This window comes from Syzygium oleosum, unplaced genomic scaffold (assembly GCF_021117445.2).
Source record: "Syzygium oleosum isolate NSW1041296 unplaced genomic scaffold, Sole_v2.1 Sole_v2.09, whole genome shotgun sequence".
Lineage (NCBI taxonomy): Eukaryota > Viridiplantae > Streptophyta > Magnoliopsida > Myrtales > Myrtaceae > Syzygium > Syzygium oleosum.
Genome location: NW_026607493.1, coordinates 6,040,193 through 6,060,683, shown reverse-complemented (window position 1 = coordinate 6,060,683; position 20,491 = coordinate 6,040,193). Strand labels below are relative to the sequence as shown.

Genomic DNA, 20,491 nt, shown 5'->3' with positions numbered 1-20,491 from the left:
GGGCGAGCCTTGTTAGCCTCTGGCGAAGCGCGCCCCTACTGGTCACTGGCTAGGGTGAGCCTCGCCAGCCCCTAGTTGGGAGAGGTCACCTTGCGGTTGCAACCTAGGCGAAGGCAAGGGAGATGGGTTGCGACGGCGAGGTCGGCCTCACCTTGGCTGGGTAAGAGGCGACGGCGAGGTCGAGCCTCGCCCAGCCAAGGTGAGGCCAACCTCGCCGTTGCGACCCAGGCGAGGGAGATGGGTTGCGACGGCGAGGTTGGCCTCGCCTTTGCTGGGCGAGGCTCGCCCTCGCCAGTGGTCGGTGGGGGTAAGCTTTGCCAGAGGCTGGCAAGGTCAACCTCGCCGGCCAGAGGGAAGAAGTTAGAAAAATAAAAAGAAAAAAAAATATTTAAAAATTGCCATGTAAGCGTTGGCCGGCAGCCATGTCAATGTCAGACGCCCAACGTCGGCTGGCGGTCACGTCAGCACCGGCAGGCGGCCACGTCAGTGCCGGCCGACCAAAATTGGCCAGATAGACTCAATTGACAAGAAGTAAAAAGATTTAGGACTGAATTGATAAAAGTGTAATAGGTTTATAACTTTTTGGACAATTTTCCCTGGAGAAACGGGAGAGTGTTGCTAGGTATTCCATTAGTTACTTCGTTAATTTAGTTTTATTCTTACTTTATAAACTCTTGTGAATTTGGATTTTGACGCTCAATTTTCCCGCAAAACAGATAACTTATTTTTCAAGAAAAGCTTGAGGTTCTTTACCAACCTCCAATTGGCTTATGTTTTATTTAACTATAAAAAATTTAATTCGAAATTAACCGATGAAGCGCTCATAAAATATTCGAGAAAAAAAAAGGAACCGGTCAAATTTACTTGTTTTCACATATTATCGCACATCGTTTGATATCAATAGAAGCTCACACCATATTTTATTGTCTTATATTTAGACTTCAATTTTGCATACCAATTCATGGCAATAACATTCAAGTCTCTTTTGATCGAGCTATAATTCATAATAAGATAAAAAGATAGAATTAGTCTGATATGTTGTCTATCTCGAGACCTATATAAAAAAGATTGAATTGTCCAAAATGCTAATCCACTAGTGGTTGCATAATCACTCGAATTGATGTTTACAAGAGATAACGAAGATTAAAGCGACTTGCTCATTAAATCTTCTTAATAAAATGGAACACGTACCGTGTGATATTAATAGAGTATGATGCGTTTTTCTTGTTACTATGTTTATCCTAGCGGACCCCGAAAAAGTGTTCGGCAACCTTGGAGAGAGAATTGAAATAGGAATAAAAATGGATGCGGAATACAAAAGTTGATTTCTTTTTTTGGGAGGGCTGGATAAAAATTAGTAGAAGATTCAAATACTGAATATACACAACAGTTGATTTTTTTATTTGGTCGGTAGGAAAAAATAAAAAGGGTTGACCAGTCAAAGAAAGAGGAACTGCACGCTCAGCTTAAATAAAAAGGGGAAGAGCACGCAGAGAGCAGCCGTGGGAGAAGAAAAGAGAAGGTAAAGAAAAGAAAAGACAAAAAGGGAAAGAAGAAGAAAGGAAACTAGGGAAAGAGCGATTTCGCGCGTATACATCACGGACACCTCGTCAAGTAAGATTTACTTGATTTGCAACACCCGGTAAGGATTCTAGTCATTTGTTTGTCTAATCGAAATGGTTTTCGCAATTACGACACATTTCCGAAGTTATGGGAAATTTGAATTGCCCGATTTTTGAGTTATTAAGCTAATGGATTTCATGAAAATAGTAGATCATAGCGTTGTGGAGTGTGGGGTTTGACAGGAGTTGATTTGAAAATAATGATCTAGTCATATCAAAATTTTTATGTTTTGCGCTCGAGCTCCCTATTGTGAATAATAGTCATGGCCACGGTTCGGAACCGGCGGTTCCGATTCGTGGCCAAGCATGAACCGGAACCGGAACCGCCCCTGGCGGTTCTGGTTCCGGGCCGATTTCGGTTCCGGTTCAGGTTCGGAACCGGTCGGTTTGGAACCGGTTCCGGGCCGGTTCATATTTTTTTTTTCTTTTCTTCCTCCGCCGGCCATAGCCGGGCGGGCGTGAGGTCGCCGGCCTCGAGCGAGGCCGGCCTCGCTGCGTCGGGCGAGGGCCACCCTTGCTCCGGCTAGGCGAGGCCGGCCTCGCCAAATCCGCGAGGCTCGTCGGCGAGGCCGGCCTCGCCCGGCTTGCGGGCGAGGTCGAGCCTCGCCGGCGTCGGCCGAGGCCGGCCTCGCCGGGCCTGCGGGCGAGGTCGGCCTCGCCCGACGCCGGCGAGGTCGAGCCCTCGCCCGACACCGGCGAGGGCGGCCTCGCCTGAGGCCGGCGACCTCCGCCGGCCCGGCTATGGCCGGCGGAGGAAGAAAAGAAAAAAAAAATAAGAAAAGGAAAAGGAAAATAAAAAAAAAGAAAAGAAAATAATAAAAAAATTAAAAAGTTAATGTTCCGGTGACGGAACATTATTCAATATAAATTGTAATTAAAATGTAAATTGTAATCAAATTTGGGGACAAAAAGACAAGAGAGAAAGAGAGGGCTTGAACTTAATAAATTATCATTTAGCACATTATAATTCGTTACAACGATTTATAAAAAAAAGGAGCACAATATATATGCCCTAAAATGACCCCAAAACCTAAGCATTCCGTGCGCAAGGGACCAGAGGTCACATGTCGTCGGATTATATTCCGGTTTCCCTAAGCTCACGTGGGCGTACCCGGTATGAGAAACAAGGGTTCCCGAAATATTTGTCAACTCCAATAGTTCTTTTACCCTCAATCGTCACTACCCGTTCCAGTACCGGTACCGGTACCGGTAGTATCTCCGTCGTTAAAGAATTCGGAGTCATTATTCCGATCTATCTCTTGTTGCCGGTATTGAGCCTTCGTCCAATCAGCAACACAAGCTTGAATCTCCACTGATTTTGGAGATAATCTTGAACGATGTTCGTCCAAAATATTACCTCCGGCACTGAATGCTTGTTCGACCACAACTGTGGAACAAGGGGTTGAAAAAATCTGTTTTGCAATAAGAGAAAGGATTGGATATTGGCTTGCGTGCCTCTTCCACCAATCCAAAATTAAAAAATCTTCTACTACCTTCGGATTCAGTAAACTCAAATGAAACAGATAGATAAATCTCTAATTCAGAAATATTTCCTATTACTCCCTTTTGTTTTTTTTGTCTATGTAATAAAAGTTGGTACCCTCTACTAATTTTACCTGTACTGTCATTTTGTATCTCCGTAGATCGAGAAGATCCAATATCACCTAAATTATATTTAGCATAAAATTCATTATATAATTCTATTACTACATTTTTAACCTCACGTATTATGGTTGTAACATTTATCGCATCATAATGTAAACATTGATAATACGTACGCAAAAAATCATTTAAGCCATCCAATTTGCAACGCGGATAAAAAACACAAGCAACTAAATAAATAATGGGAATTTCCCTATAATAATGTAGCCACTTCATTTTCATTGCAACTATAGTATGTTGCAATTCAACATCATTTTCATATTCATAAAAAATTCCGACAATATTAGTACACTCTACTAAAAATAAATGTGTAGTAGGATAATAAACACTGGACAAAGTATAAGTTGCATCATTAAAAACCTTTAAAACATCTAAAATTTTTTGGCAAATATCCCACTCTTGTGGGTATAAATTAATCTCGGGTATATTATTAGAAATAAATGCACATAATAAATCTTTATATCTAAAGATTCATTAAGCAAGTGAAAAGTAGAATTCCAACGAGTTGGAACATCTTTTGAAAATCTTTTTGGCCTTTTGCCATTTTCTCTACAAAATCTACCCCATTCTTTCATTTTCTAGGGATGTTTCCATAAAAATTGAATCGCCGTTTTTATTGGTTGAAGAAAAATATCAAGAGTTTTCAAACCATCTTGTACACATAAATTTAAAACATGACAAGCACATCTAATGTAAAAAATTTTTCTGCCAAAAGCGGGTTTACAAATATTTTCTAAATCGGCAATTGAAGCGGTATTTGCCGCAGCATTATCAAAACCAATTGAAAAAATTTTGTTAAGCAAATAATATTCTTCTAAAATTTGCCTAATTATTCTATAAATATTATTTGCCGTATGCTTATCATCGAAAACTCTAAATGCAATAACTCTTTTTTGAATACTCCACTCGTCATCTATCCAATGACATGTTATGCCCATGTAAGAATGATTTTGTCAATGATCACTCCAAATATCACTACCTATATGCACGCATCCATTAAATTGCATAAAAAAGTTTTGTAAATCTTTTCTTCCATTTTTGTAAAGATCTTTAATTACTCGTTTAATTGAATTTCTAGGAACACGTTTTGCTTGTGGAGCACATGCTTTTTGTACAAATTCATTAAAACCAAATCTTTCTCCAAAATTAAATGCTAAATGCTCAACGGAAATAAATTTGCCTAATTCTTCCTTATAAGTTTTTTCATTAAAACGAAATAAAGGGGAAATGTTAGGATTGACGTACCCGGAAATTTGTTGTTGCCCGATATCGATTCCCGTTTCGGTTGGATGTTTGCTCCTAAGATGTCGTTTAAATGTTCCATATCCTTGTCCACCTGTATATTTATATAATTTCCCACAATATTTACAAATTATATCATACCTTTTTTGACCAATATCAAACCTTTCCATTTTCGTGAAATGATTCCAAATGTCAAATGTAAATTCTCGTTTCCCTTCCTTTGTTGTAGATATTTCGGCAGGAAGATGAAAACTTTCTTGCGTCGGGACGCGCTCCACATCGGGAAAAATGTTGATTTCATCATCTTGAAAATCTGCATATTCACGAGATCAAAAGAATGATGGGATTCCGTCGTGATATTCTTACCTTTGCCAGTTGGCACTCGACTTTCACTTGCCATTTTTCGAGTGGATTGAGAGAATTGAGCGAATTAATTGGGAGAATTAAGAAAGAATTGCGTGCATTGAGAGAATTGTGAGTATTGAGAGAATTTGAGAGAATTGTGAGTATTGAGAGAATTTGAGAGAATTTATAAGAAAAAAATGAGAAGAAAATTTAGAATTAAAAAAAAAGAAAAGATAACCGTTGCAATTTTGCAACGGTTATCTTTTTTTTTTTTTAATAGTTTTTTGCTCCGGAGCGCAGCAGGCTGCAGACGCAAGCCTACGCATTATTATTTTATTTTCCTGCAGCGGCTGGGAGCGTGGGGGGTTTTTTTTTTTAAACTTTGCCCGTTGGGCCAACGGGTCACCGCAGATTGCTAGTTTTTTTTTTTTTTTTTTTCGGAACCGGGCCGAACCGCTGGTTCCGGGCCGGTTCCGGCCCCAAACCGCGGGCCCGGGTTTGACCGGTCCGGTTCCGGGCCGAAACCAGCCCGTGGCCACCACTAACTTTGAATATCTATTTCGGACAGGAGTTTTGCTAGCATGTAGGAGTCGTTTTATTAGCGAATAAGTTTGATTTAGCCGATTTGTAGTTAAGGTAGGGATTTATTCGACTTTGACGTTATTTCTCGCCTATTTGATAGGATTGGGAGTTCCTCACATTGAGTAATCTTTATTGTTTGGTCGTCTGTATTTCTCAGTGAGTGGTGCTATCTCTTATTCGAGTTTGTAAACTTATACTTTAAAAGTGATAGACATTAACTATAATATAAGTTATGAAATGACATTTTTGTTGCATTAGAGTCTTAATCAAGCATTTACTACCTTTTACTATTAGTGAATGGTTTGAATAAAGGTATTTGAAAAGATATATATATATATGTATTGTTTTATGAATTGATTTATGAAATGAATTCTAAAAAATGATTTGAAAAATGCTTTATGAAAAGTATTTCTAGCAAATGTGTCGTGAAGTGTTATTTGTTTTGTTTATAAGATTGATTATGAATTGAATTTTTTATATCAGTGGACACATGGTAGTTTTAGGATATCCTTCTAGGTCAAGTCACTAACCGATAATAGGTGGAGAGCTTGACAAAGTGGAATCTTTGTCACCTTGTCACCATAAGTTGTGTCGTGACCATGGTTGAAGATTGAGTAATAGATTGATCAATGAAATGGATCATTGATATGGTTTTTTATAAGGATTGATATCATATTTGATTGGATAAGTATATCATATCTTAAGTTTGGATTATGAGTTTATGTTATTGCTTTATACATATATATATAGTTGCTCGATATACTTAAAAGAGACGTATTACTTACTAGGTTGTTACTGCTCATTCCACTCATATTTCATGTTTTTTAGTCTCCCCAACTAGTGGTTGATAAAACGAGAGCACTTTCGACAATGACCTTTGGGAGAAAGATTTTGGTTATAGGCTTAGCTAGTTGTATTGTTTCTGAGTTGATACTAGTTGGGTTATCTAAGTTCTTAGTTATACATATTCTCTCTCTAATATTGTAACCAAACTATTGATTTATCAGACATATATATATTTCGACAATAGGTTGTTTGTTTCTATTTGAGGCCGCGTCCCTCCGATGGAAGGACGGCGGTATTATCACCCATTTTTTATGGATTCGGAGTGTGACATGATATATAGATTGTGTAACTTTTTTTTGTCGGATATGCCATATCTATTGTCGATTATATAGCTCACGTACCCAATTTTATGATTTTAACGAGTTGGGTCGAGACGATGCAGTTCCAAACTTGTCTCGACTTGACTCCCAATTCCGCTGTTCGATAATTAACCTGAGCACGATTGAGAATGGAAGAATTTGCTCATATTCGATTTGATAAGAAAATCGAAATACTTGAATTCATTTCAACTTGGCGCGACTACAAACATGCCATCACAACGAGCATAATTCGAGGGTTTTTTTCAAAGGGGGAAACAAAATCCCACCACTCCTTCGACCAGGCGGATTGGCGAATGAATTTAAACCCTTTTCGGCGTGGGAACGCGTGCGGCCGACCTCAGCAGAATGCGGCCGTCCACACTCTAGCGTAGCCTCCTCGCCAGATCCACGTGTCATCATCATCGCCGCGGCTCTGCAGCCTTTCTCCGCTACACTTTTCCTTCCGCTCCTCCTTCGCTTTCTCCCCTGCAACTTTTCCCGTCAACGTTTTATTTGCTCGAGAAAACAGCCATAAATCCGCCTCTCTCTGCCTCAACCACCAACCATCTGGAGAGTCCCACGTCTCCGCGTACCAGACTCCCTCCCCGCGCCTCAATTCTCCCGCAGCTCCGCATTTTTTCACCGGTCGCGGTCCCCCGTCTCCTCCCCCCGATCTCCGGCGCCCCTCCGCCATCATGCTGCCACCGCCGCCGTCGCTGAAGGCCGTGACGGTGACCCACGTGCGCTACCACAGGGGCGACCGGCTCGGCCACTTCCTTGCGTGGATCTCGCTCGTCCCCGTCTTCATCAGCCTCGGCGGCTTCGTCTCGCACTTCATCTTCCGCCGCGAGCTGCAGGGGATGTTCTTCTTCCTCGGCCTCCTCGTCTCGCAGCTCATCAGCGAGCACATCAAGGCCTGGGTCCAGCAGGCCCGGCCCGAGACGTGCGCGCTGCTCGAGATGTGCGATTCCCACGGCTGGCCCTCCAGCCACTCGTCCTACATGTTCTTCTTCGCCACGTACTACACCCTGCTCACGTACCGGGGGATCGGCCTCACCGACACCAAGAACAAGCCGCTCGCGTGCTCCCTGCCGTGGTGCTTGGCGGTGCTGACGATGTACTCTAGGGTTTATTTGGGGTACCACACGGTCGGTCAGGTCTTCGCGGGCGCCGCGCTCGGGAGTTTGATCGGATGGGCTTGGTTTTGGCTGGTGAATTCGGTGTTCTGTCGCTACTTCCCGGCGATCGAAGAGAGCGCGTTCGGGAGGAGGTTCTACATCAAGGACACCTCGCATATCCCGAACGTGTTGAAGTTCGAGTACGACAACGCGAGGGCTGCGAGGAAAGACATGGAATGCAAGTGCAACTGAGGCCGGACTGATTGGGAATTCATCTCAATAGGTGTGTGTTCTTCATCGCCGCTCTACTCATTGTTCATGCTTCCCGAGTATCCTTTGCCCATTTTCTTTTATGGATTTGATATTACAAGTTGCCTTTCTGTCGTTCTCTTCGTGTTTGGTATGACTGATTGAAGGAAACAAAAGCTTATCTTGGAAATTTTCCTGCTCTTGTCCTGTTGAATTTCTCGTGTCCGTTTGCACTGCTCCTACCCAATTTATTTTCCTAGACAGCTGATTTACGTGCCGAATAATAACCGTTCATATCTTCTGTTCCCTGCATCACCTTTTCTACCATAAATTAGTTGTTTTAACTTGGAGCTACTTTGGGATTGAGCTTTCGAATTAGTTTCATCAATGTAGTTTATGTCGTGACGATGCGGCATACTGATAGCCCCGAAGTTGAATGACTGCCCATGTCAATTTCTCGTATGCTGAACTAATAGTTTGTTGTTTAGAAATGTCCCTCTTTCTCTAATTAGAGCAGAAAGGAAAACGATTTGATTGAAACTAATTCTGTGCATCATATACACTTTTGTCTGGCTTTGGTATCTATTGACATTCTTCGAGCGAAAATAACCTAAAGGTCTGCACACTTCATTGTACTTCTTCATTTTAGATTCTTTTCATTTTTCTCACTAACGTAAACCAGGAAAATGCCAACTGATGACATAAAGCTGAGAAAGTAGAAGAGGAGATTATGCTAGACTTGATAGTGGCAGAACATGTGTTACGCGGGGTTTTGCATTCCATTGCTATTGCTGATTGAATTTGAGAAAAATCAAGAATCTTTAAATTGGTTCTTCACTTCTCTTGCGAACTTCATATTTGTGAAGCAACATCCTAATTCACTGTTACACCAATTTTTAGAAAAAGACATTTTTTTCTTTGCCTTTTCAAGTCTTCTTGCTTTGTCTCTCTTAAGTATTTATGTGTTTTTAGGTAGTGTAAGTGCAGTCCATCATTTAAATGATTGAAGAATGATCTATGATTAGCTCCTGTGGTATGACTTCTCAGGACTTGCAGCTTCTTTCTTCGTTTATTTCCAAGGGCATATGGCTAGGCAATCTTTTTTCCCTTGAATAGATCTGTTTAACTTATACTACCTGATTTGTACTGCAAATTCAGTTTATTTGTAAGACCACAAAATCCGCTTATATTTGGCTTATGATGCAGTATGTTCAAGGATATGCATATCTGTCTATTGAGAGATGAACACTTACTACTTCAAGCTGCAGCCCAAATTATAAGACATGTAGCTGCTGAAAATTGCCGAAAAAATTAGTTCTTAGCTATTTAGGATGCAAATGACAAACTAAAAGAGTAAGAAGTAATCATCTGCTTGAAGAGCAAAGAATTTTGTGGATTGAAATACTGGATATTAACCCAAAGAATACTGTAGACGTTGTGACTTTAAATATCCTTATGTTCTTGTGCATTTGATGTACTACAACAGTTCGTCCTAACTAAAAATTTATCTTTTCAAGGAAACTTATTATTTGGTTCATGATCTTTCCTAGCTAACACACTCCGTACTCCAATAATCCCAACCTGTTGTTCCTATTTAATCTGCTAATCGAATCAAATTTGAAAATGAACTCGTTATGTTAATTATCTAATAGGCAAGAATTGAATAAATTGGTCATCCAAAAGGATCATTCACATCTCTAAAGTAGTCGATTTTCATACTCACTAAAAAATGTTTCTCCAAATGATTATCTCCTGAAGTTGCGTATATGTTTGATGAAAAATTCATATTATTACGTATTCATTTTATCTTAAAAGGAAGAGTTTGAAGTGTTATTGCATTGATCTGCTTCAAGTCAAAAAAATCATCCAAGAGCAAATTGAAGCTGTGGTGAATAATGGATATCAAGGACATGGATATACATGCATATTACTAATTAACAAACTAGCAAGGAGAACTCATTTAGTGCTTCCTGAAAACTTGTTGGAAGGAAATTTTTTAGAAGCCTTGATATTTACTTTGTTTCAATGTAAATAACTACAAACTGAATATTATCATTGAAAGATCCAAAAGTCCTGGCAAGGATTCAGCCTATGAGGGATAATGAGCTTAAGATGTCATTATTTGTTAATTTATGGACATGGTGAAGTTGTACTTGTGCATGATTGTCTTACCTCGAAATTTGCAGCTACATGATACATTTATCAGTACTGAGAGTCTATTGGAAAGTTCTATGTTAGGAGCACAACTTATATATGTGTTTTTTTAAGCTTTTCCGCTTTTTGGTGACTATACCTTCCGATTGTAATATCCACGTTTCATATCACCTGTTGGAGAAGATTGGTGGCAATTTGGTCAACGACAATTTTTTGGCATATCATCTACCTTACCTCTAGTTTAGAATAATTTTTCTTAATTTTCCTTGGACAATGAATTGAAGAATTGAAGTTATGAGTATCCATGCCTAAGATATCTAGCTTGTCAGGCAGGCATAAGGAATGCAAATTAAAATTTGTTTGATTTTCATGCAGCAAAAGAGGAGTCTAAATGATCATTGTTTGGGGACAGAAAAATGTGTATATCATTGCCACGGGACTAGTGCTAGTAGTATCTCCTCTGTTTTCATGAAATGCAGCATATGATGTCATTGGCTATATCCACGCATAATTTTGCTGGTAGAGCACTCTGGGAAAAATGTTTTGTATTTTGAGGCTTTCAGCTTCCCTGGAGCGCAATCTTTTTCCCTGTCTCCTGGTACATCTGTCATCAATCTGAGCCAGCGGAGTTGGTTTATTAGGAAATTGCTTTCACAAGCCTTCCTTTCTGCATTAAAAATTTGAGTATTTTATATTGATCTACTCACTGGACATCTAGATATTACTTTGGGGTTTTCCAGTTTCCTGTACTTGCACTTGGGCTGGCACGAACCTTTCGAAGTATGATTTTCTCATTTCCTGTTTGTAGATCTTGAACTTACTTTAGAGAAGTGGTGAAAAATGATGCGTGGAGCTAATTTGCATGGTGCAAGTGCCTGGGTAGATGGACCTGGTTAGCACTAGCAGGACCTGTGCCCTAGATACTTCGATTAAATTGTGTTGAAATTGCATCTTGCTTCTGTAAAATGGGCACAACTATTTTGGTGTATCTCTCTCTCCACATACCCACACACATAGATGTATCCTTGGATGTGCCTGTCCTTACGCATGCTTGTGCTTGCGCACGCTTGCAACGAAAGTATGCACCTTCCTCACATATGTTCAATGGTTGTGGTTCTGCCAAAACTTTTTGCTACCATCATAATCTGCAATTTGACTATTTTCATAATCTTTGTTCAATCCAGGTGAAGTGCTCCAGATGATTCATCAGTACAGATGAGGGAATAACATACGTCCTTACCTTCTTCGGATGGCATAGTGTTCGAGGCTAATCTGAGTTTCCCAGGCTAGATTCGAATCCTCATATTAGAATGAATGAGAGAATTTTAATATTCTTGGAGAATTCTGCCTAGTGGATGGAAAGTTCGAGTCTTTATTTTTTCAGTTACTGGAGAAACCGGAAAGATTTGCTTCTAACCTACATCCGGAGGTTCAAATAACGAGTCTAATATGTTGTGACTTGAAATGAAAGCAAGAGTCATGCAAATGTGCTTTCTTTTTCAATTTTATCATGAGAATGCATATATACACTTATATGGGATATCTATTCTAGAACTCTTCTTGAAAGTGTGAAATGCCACTGCCATCTTTCTTCGAGTCTACTAGTTTAATTGAAAAGTATCTGCTGTCTTAGGTTCTCTTGTGGAACCTGCGAATCCTTTTATCAGCATAGAATAGAACGGCCACATCTTCCATTGGCCAAATTGCCTGTATGCAGTATTAGTTTGAACCTGCAATACGATTTCTGAGGACAGGATAGTTTCACTATGACTTGGCGTTCATTGTCCAACTTCATAGGTATATCGATATTAGTTCTTTGGCCGCTACCAATCGGTAATTTTTCTTACTATAATTTCGAGGCAGTAATTTAGTCCTTGAAAAGTACAATACATTACGACTTAAAATATTATGCTACTACTGGCCAGCGATACCGGGTGAGATTATGAACCTATGACAAGTACATCTACACATGCTGAACTGTTGCTGTGGCAGGATTCTTTGGCATCTACCAACAGACTTTCACCTAATGATCTCAAGCTAACGTAGAACAAGATCACTTTGGTCATGTGCGGATACGACGTTAATCATACCTTCAAGGACTACCTTCAGAGTTAAACAATTACACCTTGCGTGCATGTGTTAGCTGATGATGATATGAGTCAATGAACATCAACCGCGTCACGTGTACATATCTTCTCTGTATGTCGTTTAGTTACACATTCCTGGTAGACAGGAAAATAAATCGTCGACCTCTATCTTACTGCAAACTTATCCTACTAAAATCGAAGTACATGGTGGCCGAAATATCTGAAGAGGTGTATCCTCCTGTACAATGTATGTATCCCTCTAGTGACCGTAATGCATGATGATTCCATCAACATGTTGCTGTCTACGTTGGCCCGATTCACGCGAATCGTTTTCCTTATTTGCACAGTAGGAAAGCAAATGCTTATCGACCTTTCTCTAGTCAAATTTCCTATGTTATTATTGCCTGAACGACGGCATTTCCAACTCTGAAGCCCGATAAATGCCCCTGGAAGAACCTCCCTCTTCGACCCTCGCCTCGTAATCCTCGCTGAACGCTTCCTCCGTGATCTCTCTTCTTGCATGACTGCTCGAGGAGGGAGGGCTTTGGTCCGGCGCCCTCGTGGCGGCTCCGAAGGACGACCGTGGAGGGTCGAAATTCGAGGCGGGCCTCGCCCTCGAGGGGGTCGACTCGAGAGACAGAGAAGTCCGAGGGGATTGAAACAAGGAGGATTGTTCCAGTCTACGGCTGTTGTTCCTTCTCTCCCTCACTTCGGCATGCCATTGCTTTATTACGTTTGCCAACTGCTCCTCCAGGACTTTGCCTTTGAAGTGCGAACCCATCTGTGTTCGCACCAAAAAATGACCAACTTATACAGAGAAAATAAAACATATATTGCGATACTTTATATCGTAATAATATTAATAACAATACTAACAAAATATTATATTATGTTATATCATGTTTTACCTGCGTGACAAGCGCATATAGGGGAAGAGTGATGTAGCAACAAAGCACTTGAACTGTAACCCTGATAAAATCAAAAAAATAGATTAAAAAATCATACTCTTGAATGTTAATAATCATAAAATTGAAATATATATGCATATGTATCTTATATATATACACACACACACAAATAAGAATGAAGAGTAGAGGCTAAATAAAGATGTGTAGAAAAAGTTCTTACGCCAACACCACTCTTGTCACAATGATCACGGTGTGCTCATGATAGCAGGAACCCACCCCGAATAGTATCTGACGGAAAATACACAGGAAAAATCGAATTATTAATTCTACTAAATTACAACAAAAAAAAATACTATAAAAAAAAATTTGGGAGGTGCATTAGAACAAAGCCCCAAAAAAACTGCTCACCGTGACCCATATGAAGAACGCGAGTTCGAACGCATTCTGGAAACAGATTACAGAAACAAAACGAAACATGCGTTAGTATTCCAGCAAAACCTAATGTGCGAGCTTTCGAATCCCGGTGTTCAGCAAATAGCTCGCGTCCCTTTGGCGTTGCCATTTCGAGTCGGTGCGAAGAACACGTACCACGAAGAGGGTGTAGTGAAGGAGCGTGAGGACGAATTTGGGATAGCCGAACCAGAACAGGTCGTCGTTCGGCCTCACGAGCGGGGCGCCGATGATGACGCTGTTCTGGTTCTTCATCTGCAGAGCCATTCTCGCTACGATCACTTCCAGTTTGGTCCCAACGATCAACACCAGCTGCAGTTTTCAATATCATCAACGGGTAAAAATTAAATTTAAATTTATCGGACTAAAGTCCTAGACAGAAATTACGTAAATATATCATGAAATCGTGATGAATTTGACGTATTTACCAGGAGCGGGACGTAAGAAACCCAGAGATAAACGTTCCACCCTTGATTTGTTTCATGATAAATTCCAAGAATAATTGTCAGTTGATATTAAGGTTAATAGAAGAGAAGCATTGAAAATTAAACAAATATTGTTGAAAAATTCAGAAATTGGACTGAAGAAATTACCATGGACGTCCACGAGCATGAATATGACGACCACGAACCACATCACGGGGCTGTCAATAATCAATAAATTAAAGTATAAGTACTAATTGAATAGAACATCTAGTACTTAAAAATGATTTGCTAAATCATGCATACTAAACGGTGTTTTGACATTCCGGTCTAAACTGAGGCGTGGGAATTTCTCATTTTAAATTAGAGGTAAAAATCCTAAATCTATTATAATTGTGCCAATTGAGTTCTATACCTTTTTTCTTTTGTCATTGAGTCCTAGACCTTTTGCATTTATGTCAATTCAATCCATCCGTTTAATTTTGATCGGGAATCATTGATATGGACGCCAACCGTCCTACGTGACATGGCCAGTGATGACGTGAACAATTTTTAATAACATTTTAACATTTTTTGAATTTATTTATTTATTTTTTCTTTTCTTCCTCTGGCCAGCAAGGTCGACCTCGCCAGTCCTTGCCTCTGGCTGGTCACCAAGGTCCAGTGACCGGCTAGAGGCAGAAGGGAAGAAAAAAACAGAAATGAAAGAGAAAAGAAAAAAGCAATAAAAAGTTTGAAAAAAAATTAAAACATTTATTGAAAATTGTCCACTTTAGCGCCAGTCGCATTATGTAGGATGACTAACGTTTATGTTAGCGATTTTCGGCCAAAATTGGACGTAGGGACTAACTTGGTACAAATGCAAATGATTTAGGACTCGATTGGAAAAAAAAAACGTTTTTGACTTAATTGGCATAATTGCAATAAATTTTTGACTTTTCTGATAATTTTCCTGGCATATAAGGATACGAAGAATTCGAATCCCTAAGTTTCGATGAATAATGTGTCGGCCCATCAGTAATTATGGCAATTTGGAGTTGCATTATAGTGATATGATAGTCACCTGATGCTGACCACAACCTTGAAGTCTTCCTCTAGAGACCGCTGTATGTACTTTTGGAAATTGAAATTATTATTGCGAGCCGATAAGTGAGCCTGAAAATGAAATGTTGTCACTATCGGATATGACTACTTCACCAATTAATTAATTGATTAATTAACGTGATTGTAAAATAATTACCGAGATGAAACCGTGTCTGAGGGTGAGGTAATCGACTTTCGCGACCGAGTGGAAGAACTGTCTGAAAAAACATTTCTGGACCCAACATCGAAATTGGACATTAATATCAGCAATAATACAAAATTGACCGCTTTATAAAATAAAAATTATAATTTAGATTCCGTTTGTTTCGCGAAAATTGAATAATTTGTAAAACATTTTCTAAAGATGATCACTTGAAATAATTAGTCAATGACAACTATTTTCATTATCGACAAGAAATTATCTCTGAACATTTTCGTGGACGATAACAAATTTTAAAGTAAAAAACTCTCTAAATGATTCATTTTTCGCGAAACGAACCGACCTTAAAGAAAAGATTGATTAGGGTTAGAAACGACTCACGATCCACAAATTGATGGGCGTGTCTGAACACGTTGTCATGTGCCGTCTCCCAAAGGTCGTTTGTCTCGTGAATCTGAATCTGTTTGGATCTGCAACATTAATGTTCTTGTCATGTTAACGAAGGACGACCCCACCAAAAAAAAAGAGAGAAATAAAATAAATAAAATTGCCTGCCTAAAATTAAAAACGTTTTGGAACGATTTATACTTCGAGAAAATTATGAAAATGATTTTACATGGCTTAGAATAATGAGGGAGAAATGGAGTTCATCTGGAAGACCAACCAGAACCAGTTGTTTAAGGAATGTGCTTTTCTTTGAAGTCAACGTCAACTTACCGGTGATATCACGGCATGTCATGTTCATATTGAGATTACTCTCTATAACAATTTCTTTTCAGTTTTATCAATTTTCCCCTTCTTTTTTAATTTGAGAAAAGAAATTATCAGCACAAGCCCTAGAAGGGAAATAAATCCCTTATTTTTTACGGAAAAAGGGGAAAGTTACAACTTATACTTATAATTTTTTACGAGTAGATATATAGATAAAAAAAATGGTATGGCTAGTCACTAGAATTCACGCAGAAGCAAAACTAAGTGTATTTGCAATATATATTCGAGAATGTTCAAGGGTTTAACTTTTGCTCGGATGCTTAATTAAAGTGTCTAATTAGTTCGAAAATTTAAAACCACATAAAATTCGGATATAAAAGAATAGAAAGCGATAGAAAATTTTAAAAAAAAGATAATAAGAATCTCAAATAATGTTTTATTTATTAAGACAAATAGATTTCTTCAATTCTTGAATTTACATATTTATCCACAAAATGTTTATATTAAAAGCCTAGAATAAATCGGACTAAAAAAAAGCCTATAATAAAGGGTTTCTTAGGAATAACATAAGAAACCAGTTACCTAAAAAAAAGCAATAAACATCATATTATTTTTTTTGTTTGCCATAAATTTTCTTTATCAACCAATTATTATTGATTTTTCTGAACCGCAGTTGACTAATCTATTTAAGTGCCTCCAAGTCCTCTGGATTCTGAAGACAAAGGCTTCTAAACTTGGTAGTGGGATTTTCAGAATGCAAACCAATTCATCAAATAATAATTTATTTTTCTGGAGATTATATTAATTTAATTATTTTATCTGGCCAGCCATTTGAGACTTACCCATTGAAATACGTAATTATCTGGTAGACGGATCACCGCCAAATTTAGTCATGCAAGCAACGTCAAATGGACTAAAAGATCGTTCTCCAAAATTGAGGAACTTCTAGATGATACTATGGTCTTCATTTAAATATCATATGAGAGACAAACCCCAGTTTGGTCCAGGTCAACTCAGCCCCCAAAATTAGAATTCTAATAATCTATATTATATTTTGTGTAAAATAACAGAAAAGCGGGCTTTTTAATCTTTTCGCTCTCTTTCCATCGCGATATTATTGGAATTTATATGCAAATTTCATACACTTCGATATTTCCAATGTGTTCATGACTTCGGTCGCGTACATACATACATACATACATACATATGCTTGTAATCTTTCGCATCCACATAATTTGTTTTAGAATAGATGTCATGACCCCATGAATTACTCGGGCTTGATTTTTTTATTTTCTCATATTAATCGCCATGCCTCGCGTCATGTATTATTTACTTTTCAAGGTAACATCGCATGATCTCAGAGGGGTTAAAAATCGAGTGATTTTATTCCTCCTAAAATGAGATTTCTCAACCCTATATTATGATTAATTCTTTTTTTTTACCATAAAAGAGAATTTATCTGCAGCAAAAAAGAATAAAGAGCACGGGTGCATATAAAGATGAACATACCATTGGCGACCAGATACTCGGTAGTTTGAGTTTCTCTTTCCCAAGCTTCCCAACGCCTCATCTGATAAATTTTTATCAATATCAACATGTATTTTTGCATTTATTTCTGCACATAAAGCTTTAATCTATAATTACTTCTAATTTCTGCTGTATATTTATGTATAACGTGGAGATTAATGACATGTTTAATTACCTTTAATCTGCCCAAAGCCATGGTGATAACACTGTACACAATCTGCATTACCGCCAACACGAAGATGAAGATCTGGAGCTGCTGAATCCCTTCTGGGGTCACCAATGACACCTTGTCCTGCAATTTTTTATTTTGTTTATGTTGAATCATCTTCACAAGAAAGAAAAACCCAGAACAGTGGCTTTTACATGCATAATTTTTCAATGGAGGTCATGCCTAAGGATTCGATTCCAAGTTCTAGTTATCGGTACGAACTGATTAGTCCTATTTTATATGTCTGAGTGTATTCCAATAATTGATGAGCTGCCGATATGACGATGTTCGTGGATAAGTGCTTCTTTATTGATCTTCGAACTAAGAAACTACTATTTGTCATGACGATGAACATCGCAATGAAGATTGATTCTGAACATATATCAGCCACAAGGAACGAGAGTTATTGTGCAACGTCATTTATAAGGACGATTGTACTGCAACCAAAAAAAAAAAAATGCGATTGGAAAAGATGAACATTCAAATACTTTCCACCATCTCGTGATTAACTAGATTATTTAGATCTGGTTACCTAATCTCTCTCTCTTTCTCTCATGCATTCATCAAGAGAAAGATCGATTTTTCTGCTACATTTGTAGATATTCCACAATCTTTGGCAAGAAAAAGGATAATACAATATACTAAATACTATCAACACTCTTACCTTGGAGCTGCAAGGATCGGTGGTGTTAGTCGTTGTCGCTGTCGTTGTGTTTTCGTCATCCTCCAGTTGCCGCTGCGGAAGCCATAGAAGTCTCCGATATGTAGCTCCGTTGACTGCCATTGACAAGTTTGCAGATGCTGCCGACAATGCCATCTCCCCCAAGAAGCGCTCGACTTGGAATTTTGCCGTCGATTCGGTGGACGTCGAAGATTGCTTCTTACAAGGAAGCATGGTGTCTGCGAGCTCGGGAGAGATGCAGATGTTTGATATCGAATCTTGGGTCACCGCTAAGAGCAGCGATACGAACCCTAGCAGTATCAACTCTGCAACGAGAATGAAGAAAACTTACTGAGCAGTAAAAGAAAAATATATGATTTTGTCAGGAAGTGTTAGGTAAGCATCGCTTTTGAAATGCACATATAGTCCAAAATGATAACTAGCGAGAGACGCAACAATTGGGTTTCACATGATGAATTATTGAGAAAGACATGGCTTCAGACATGAACAACTTTTCTATACTAAGCAAAGTTCATATTAAACTTCATGAACCAAGCCCAGTGATGATGATTGAAACTAGACTATACCAGATTTAAGTCTCTCCACCGCCTCCGTCAAGGCACGCTTCCGGTGTCTCTTGAGCCACTGTGCCATCATGGAGTTCATATAAGTTCACCGATTGCGGTATCCGAAAAAAAAAAAAAATCAATAAAAAGGAAACAGAAAAATTAGTAAGATCCGATTGATTGCTTGCTTACGTTGGTTAGGAGATGGATGAGGTGCTCGAGAACGAGGGAGGTCGATATGAAGAAGAAGCAAACCACTGCGAGCGCCCACGTCGGCGTGTACTCCAGAGAACTCCCGGTGGTGGCTCCGCTGCTGCCAGCCATGATGTTTGGTATAACTCTCTCCCTTTCTTCTTCTTTTTCTTTTCCCTTTTGGTCTTCCCTCTCTCTGGTGAAACGGAAGACAAGATGAGCGCTGGCGAGACGAAGGCTGGATGGAGAGAGATATCTCTATTTGATAAGTGAAAGCTGGAGAGGACGATATAAGCAGAACACGCACAAAGTCTTTACGCAGAGACGCCTTGTTTGGGAACGCAACGCGGGAGCTGCGTCCCCGTTGTGTTGCGTAGTTCTTCAACGTTCACACTAAATTCCAACTGGGCGGTTTTGGTTTCCGACTGTGACGACCGAGTTTTATTCATGTCTTGGGGCCCCAAAAGAAGAAAGTCTTCATGGAAACCTACTCTCGATACCATTTCAAGCCTTCAATCCTCGCTATTACGTCGCATCGAAGATCGGTAGATATGTCAAGAACGACTAACCCGATTCACACGAATCAAGGCCCCGGAAACGAGTGCTCGTGGCGGCAATCTATATAGTGAATATGTTTGGCCTTCGAGGATCTGCAGTGGGTTCTCCTTGTATTGGGAAAATTACCAAAAAAGTTCTAAATATATTGTAATTGTGTTCTAAATCTTTTGCATTTATACAAATTCAGTCCATCCGGTCAATTTTGACCAGCCGGCGCTGACGTGGCACGACTGACGCCGATACAAATGCAAAATATTTAGGACTCCATTGACACAAAAAAAGGGTTTAGAATTAAATTTGCACAATTGTAATAGGTTTATGAATTTTTTGGTAATTTTCCTATATATTTTGCCATCAACTCCTTCGTTTCTTTCTTTTTCTTGTTCCATTCTTGATTCATTCCCATTTTCGCCTTCTTTCGTTCCAACGTACCAAACGCGTGCTCTATGAATAAATTTGTGAAGACCGGAATGGCACCTTCGCGTGACATCCACCATATATAGTTTCCACAACTAGCAAACAGTAACGAGGAACTTTGAGAGAGCATTTTCGACCGCGTTTGACTTCGACTTCGACATCCGACATGTGATCTTGGTATACTTTCGCTGCTTTTGCTATCTTGTTTTCACGGTCCGCCCCGGGATGTTTTGACTGCATCAAAAGAAATTATCCATACTCGCGTATCAGCCATATCATCCTAGACATTAGGAGCACAAATTTGATAAATATACTATCTATACAACATTTTTTTCGCAATCAGAGGATTATTTTGCTTGTAAAACATTCTCATTGACCGGTTCCGGCAAATGCCGGACATCCTCGAAGTTTGAAGAAGGGAG

General features: G+C 39.3%; 2 protein-coding genes across 3 annotated transcripts; one reads left to right on the top strand and one right to left on the bottom strand.

The window, feature by feature from the left end:
* Positions 1–7,270: 7,270 nt before the first annotated feature.
* LOC115673743 (lipid phosphate phosphatase gamma) lies at positions 7,271–11,704 on the top strand. 2 transcript variants are annotated; one of them, XM_030595999.2, is made up of 2 exons: positions 7,271–7,999; positions 11,304–11,704. In XM_030595999.2, exon 1 carries the CDS (start codon positions 7,294–7,296, stop codon positions 7,966–7,968), a length of 675 nt encoding a protein of 224 aa, XP_030451859.1. In that variant the 5' UTR covers positions 7,271–7,293; the 3' UTR covers positions 7,969–7,999; positions 11,304–11,704. The 2 variants fall into 2 exon arrangements, with proteins under 2 accessions (XP_030451859.1, XP_056170753.1); XM_056314778.1 differs by lacking the exon at positions 11,304–11,704 and adding an exon at positions 9,172–9,502.
* A 578-nt stretch (positions 11,705–12,282) lies between these two features.
* Positions 12,283–19,516, bottom strand: LOC115673733 (MLO-like protein 3). The gene is made up of 15 exons (XM_030595989.2): positions 19,095–19,516; positions 18,924–18,981; positions 18,340–18,662; positions 17,643–17,759; positions 17,450–17,510; positions 15,611–15,699; positions 15,227–15,301; positions 15,050–15,141; positions 14,158–14,207; positions 13,993–14,033; positions 13,703–13,876; positions 13,523–13,558; positions 13,335–13,402; positions 13,115–13,175; positions 12,283–12,987 (listed from the first exon to the last, which is right to left on the bottom strand). Exons 1-15 carry the CDS (start codon positions 19,224–19,226, stop codon positions 12,604–12,606), a joined length of 1,761 nt encoding a protein of 586 aa, XP_030451849.1. The 5' UTR covers positions 19,227–19,516; the 3' UTR covers positions 12,283–12,603.
* Positions 19,517–20,491: the final 975 nt, after the last annotated feature.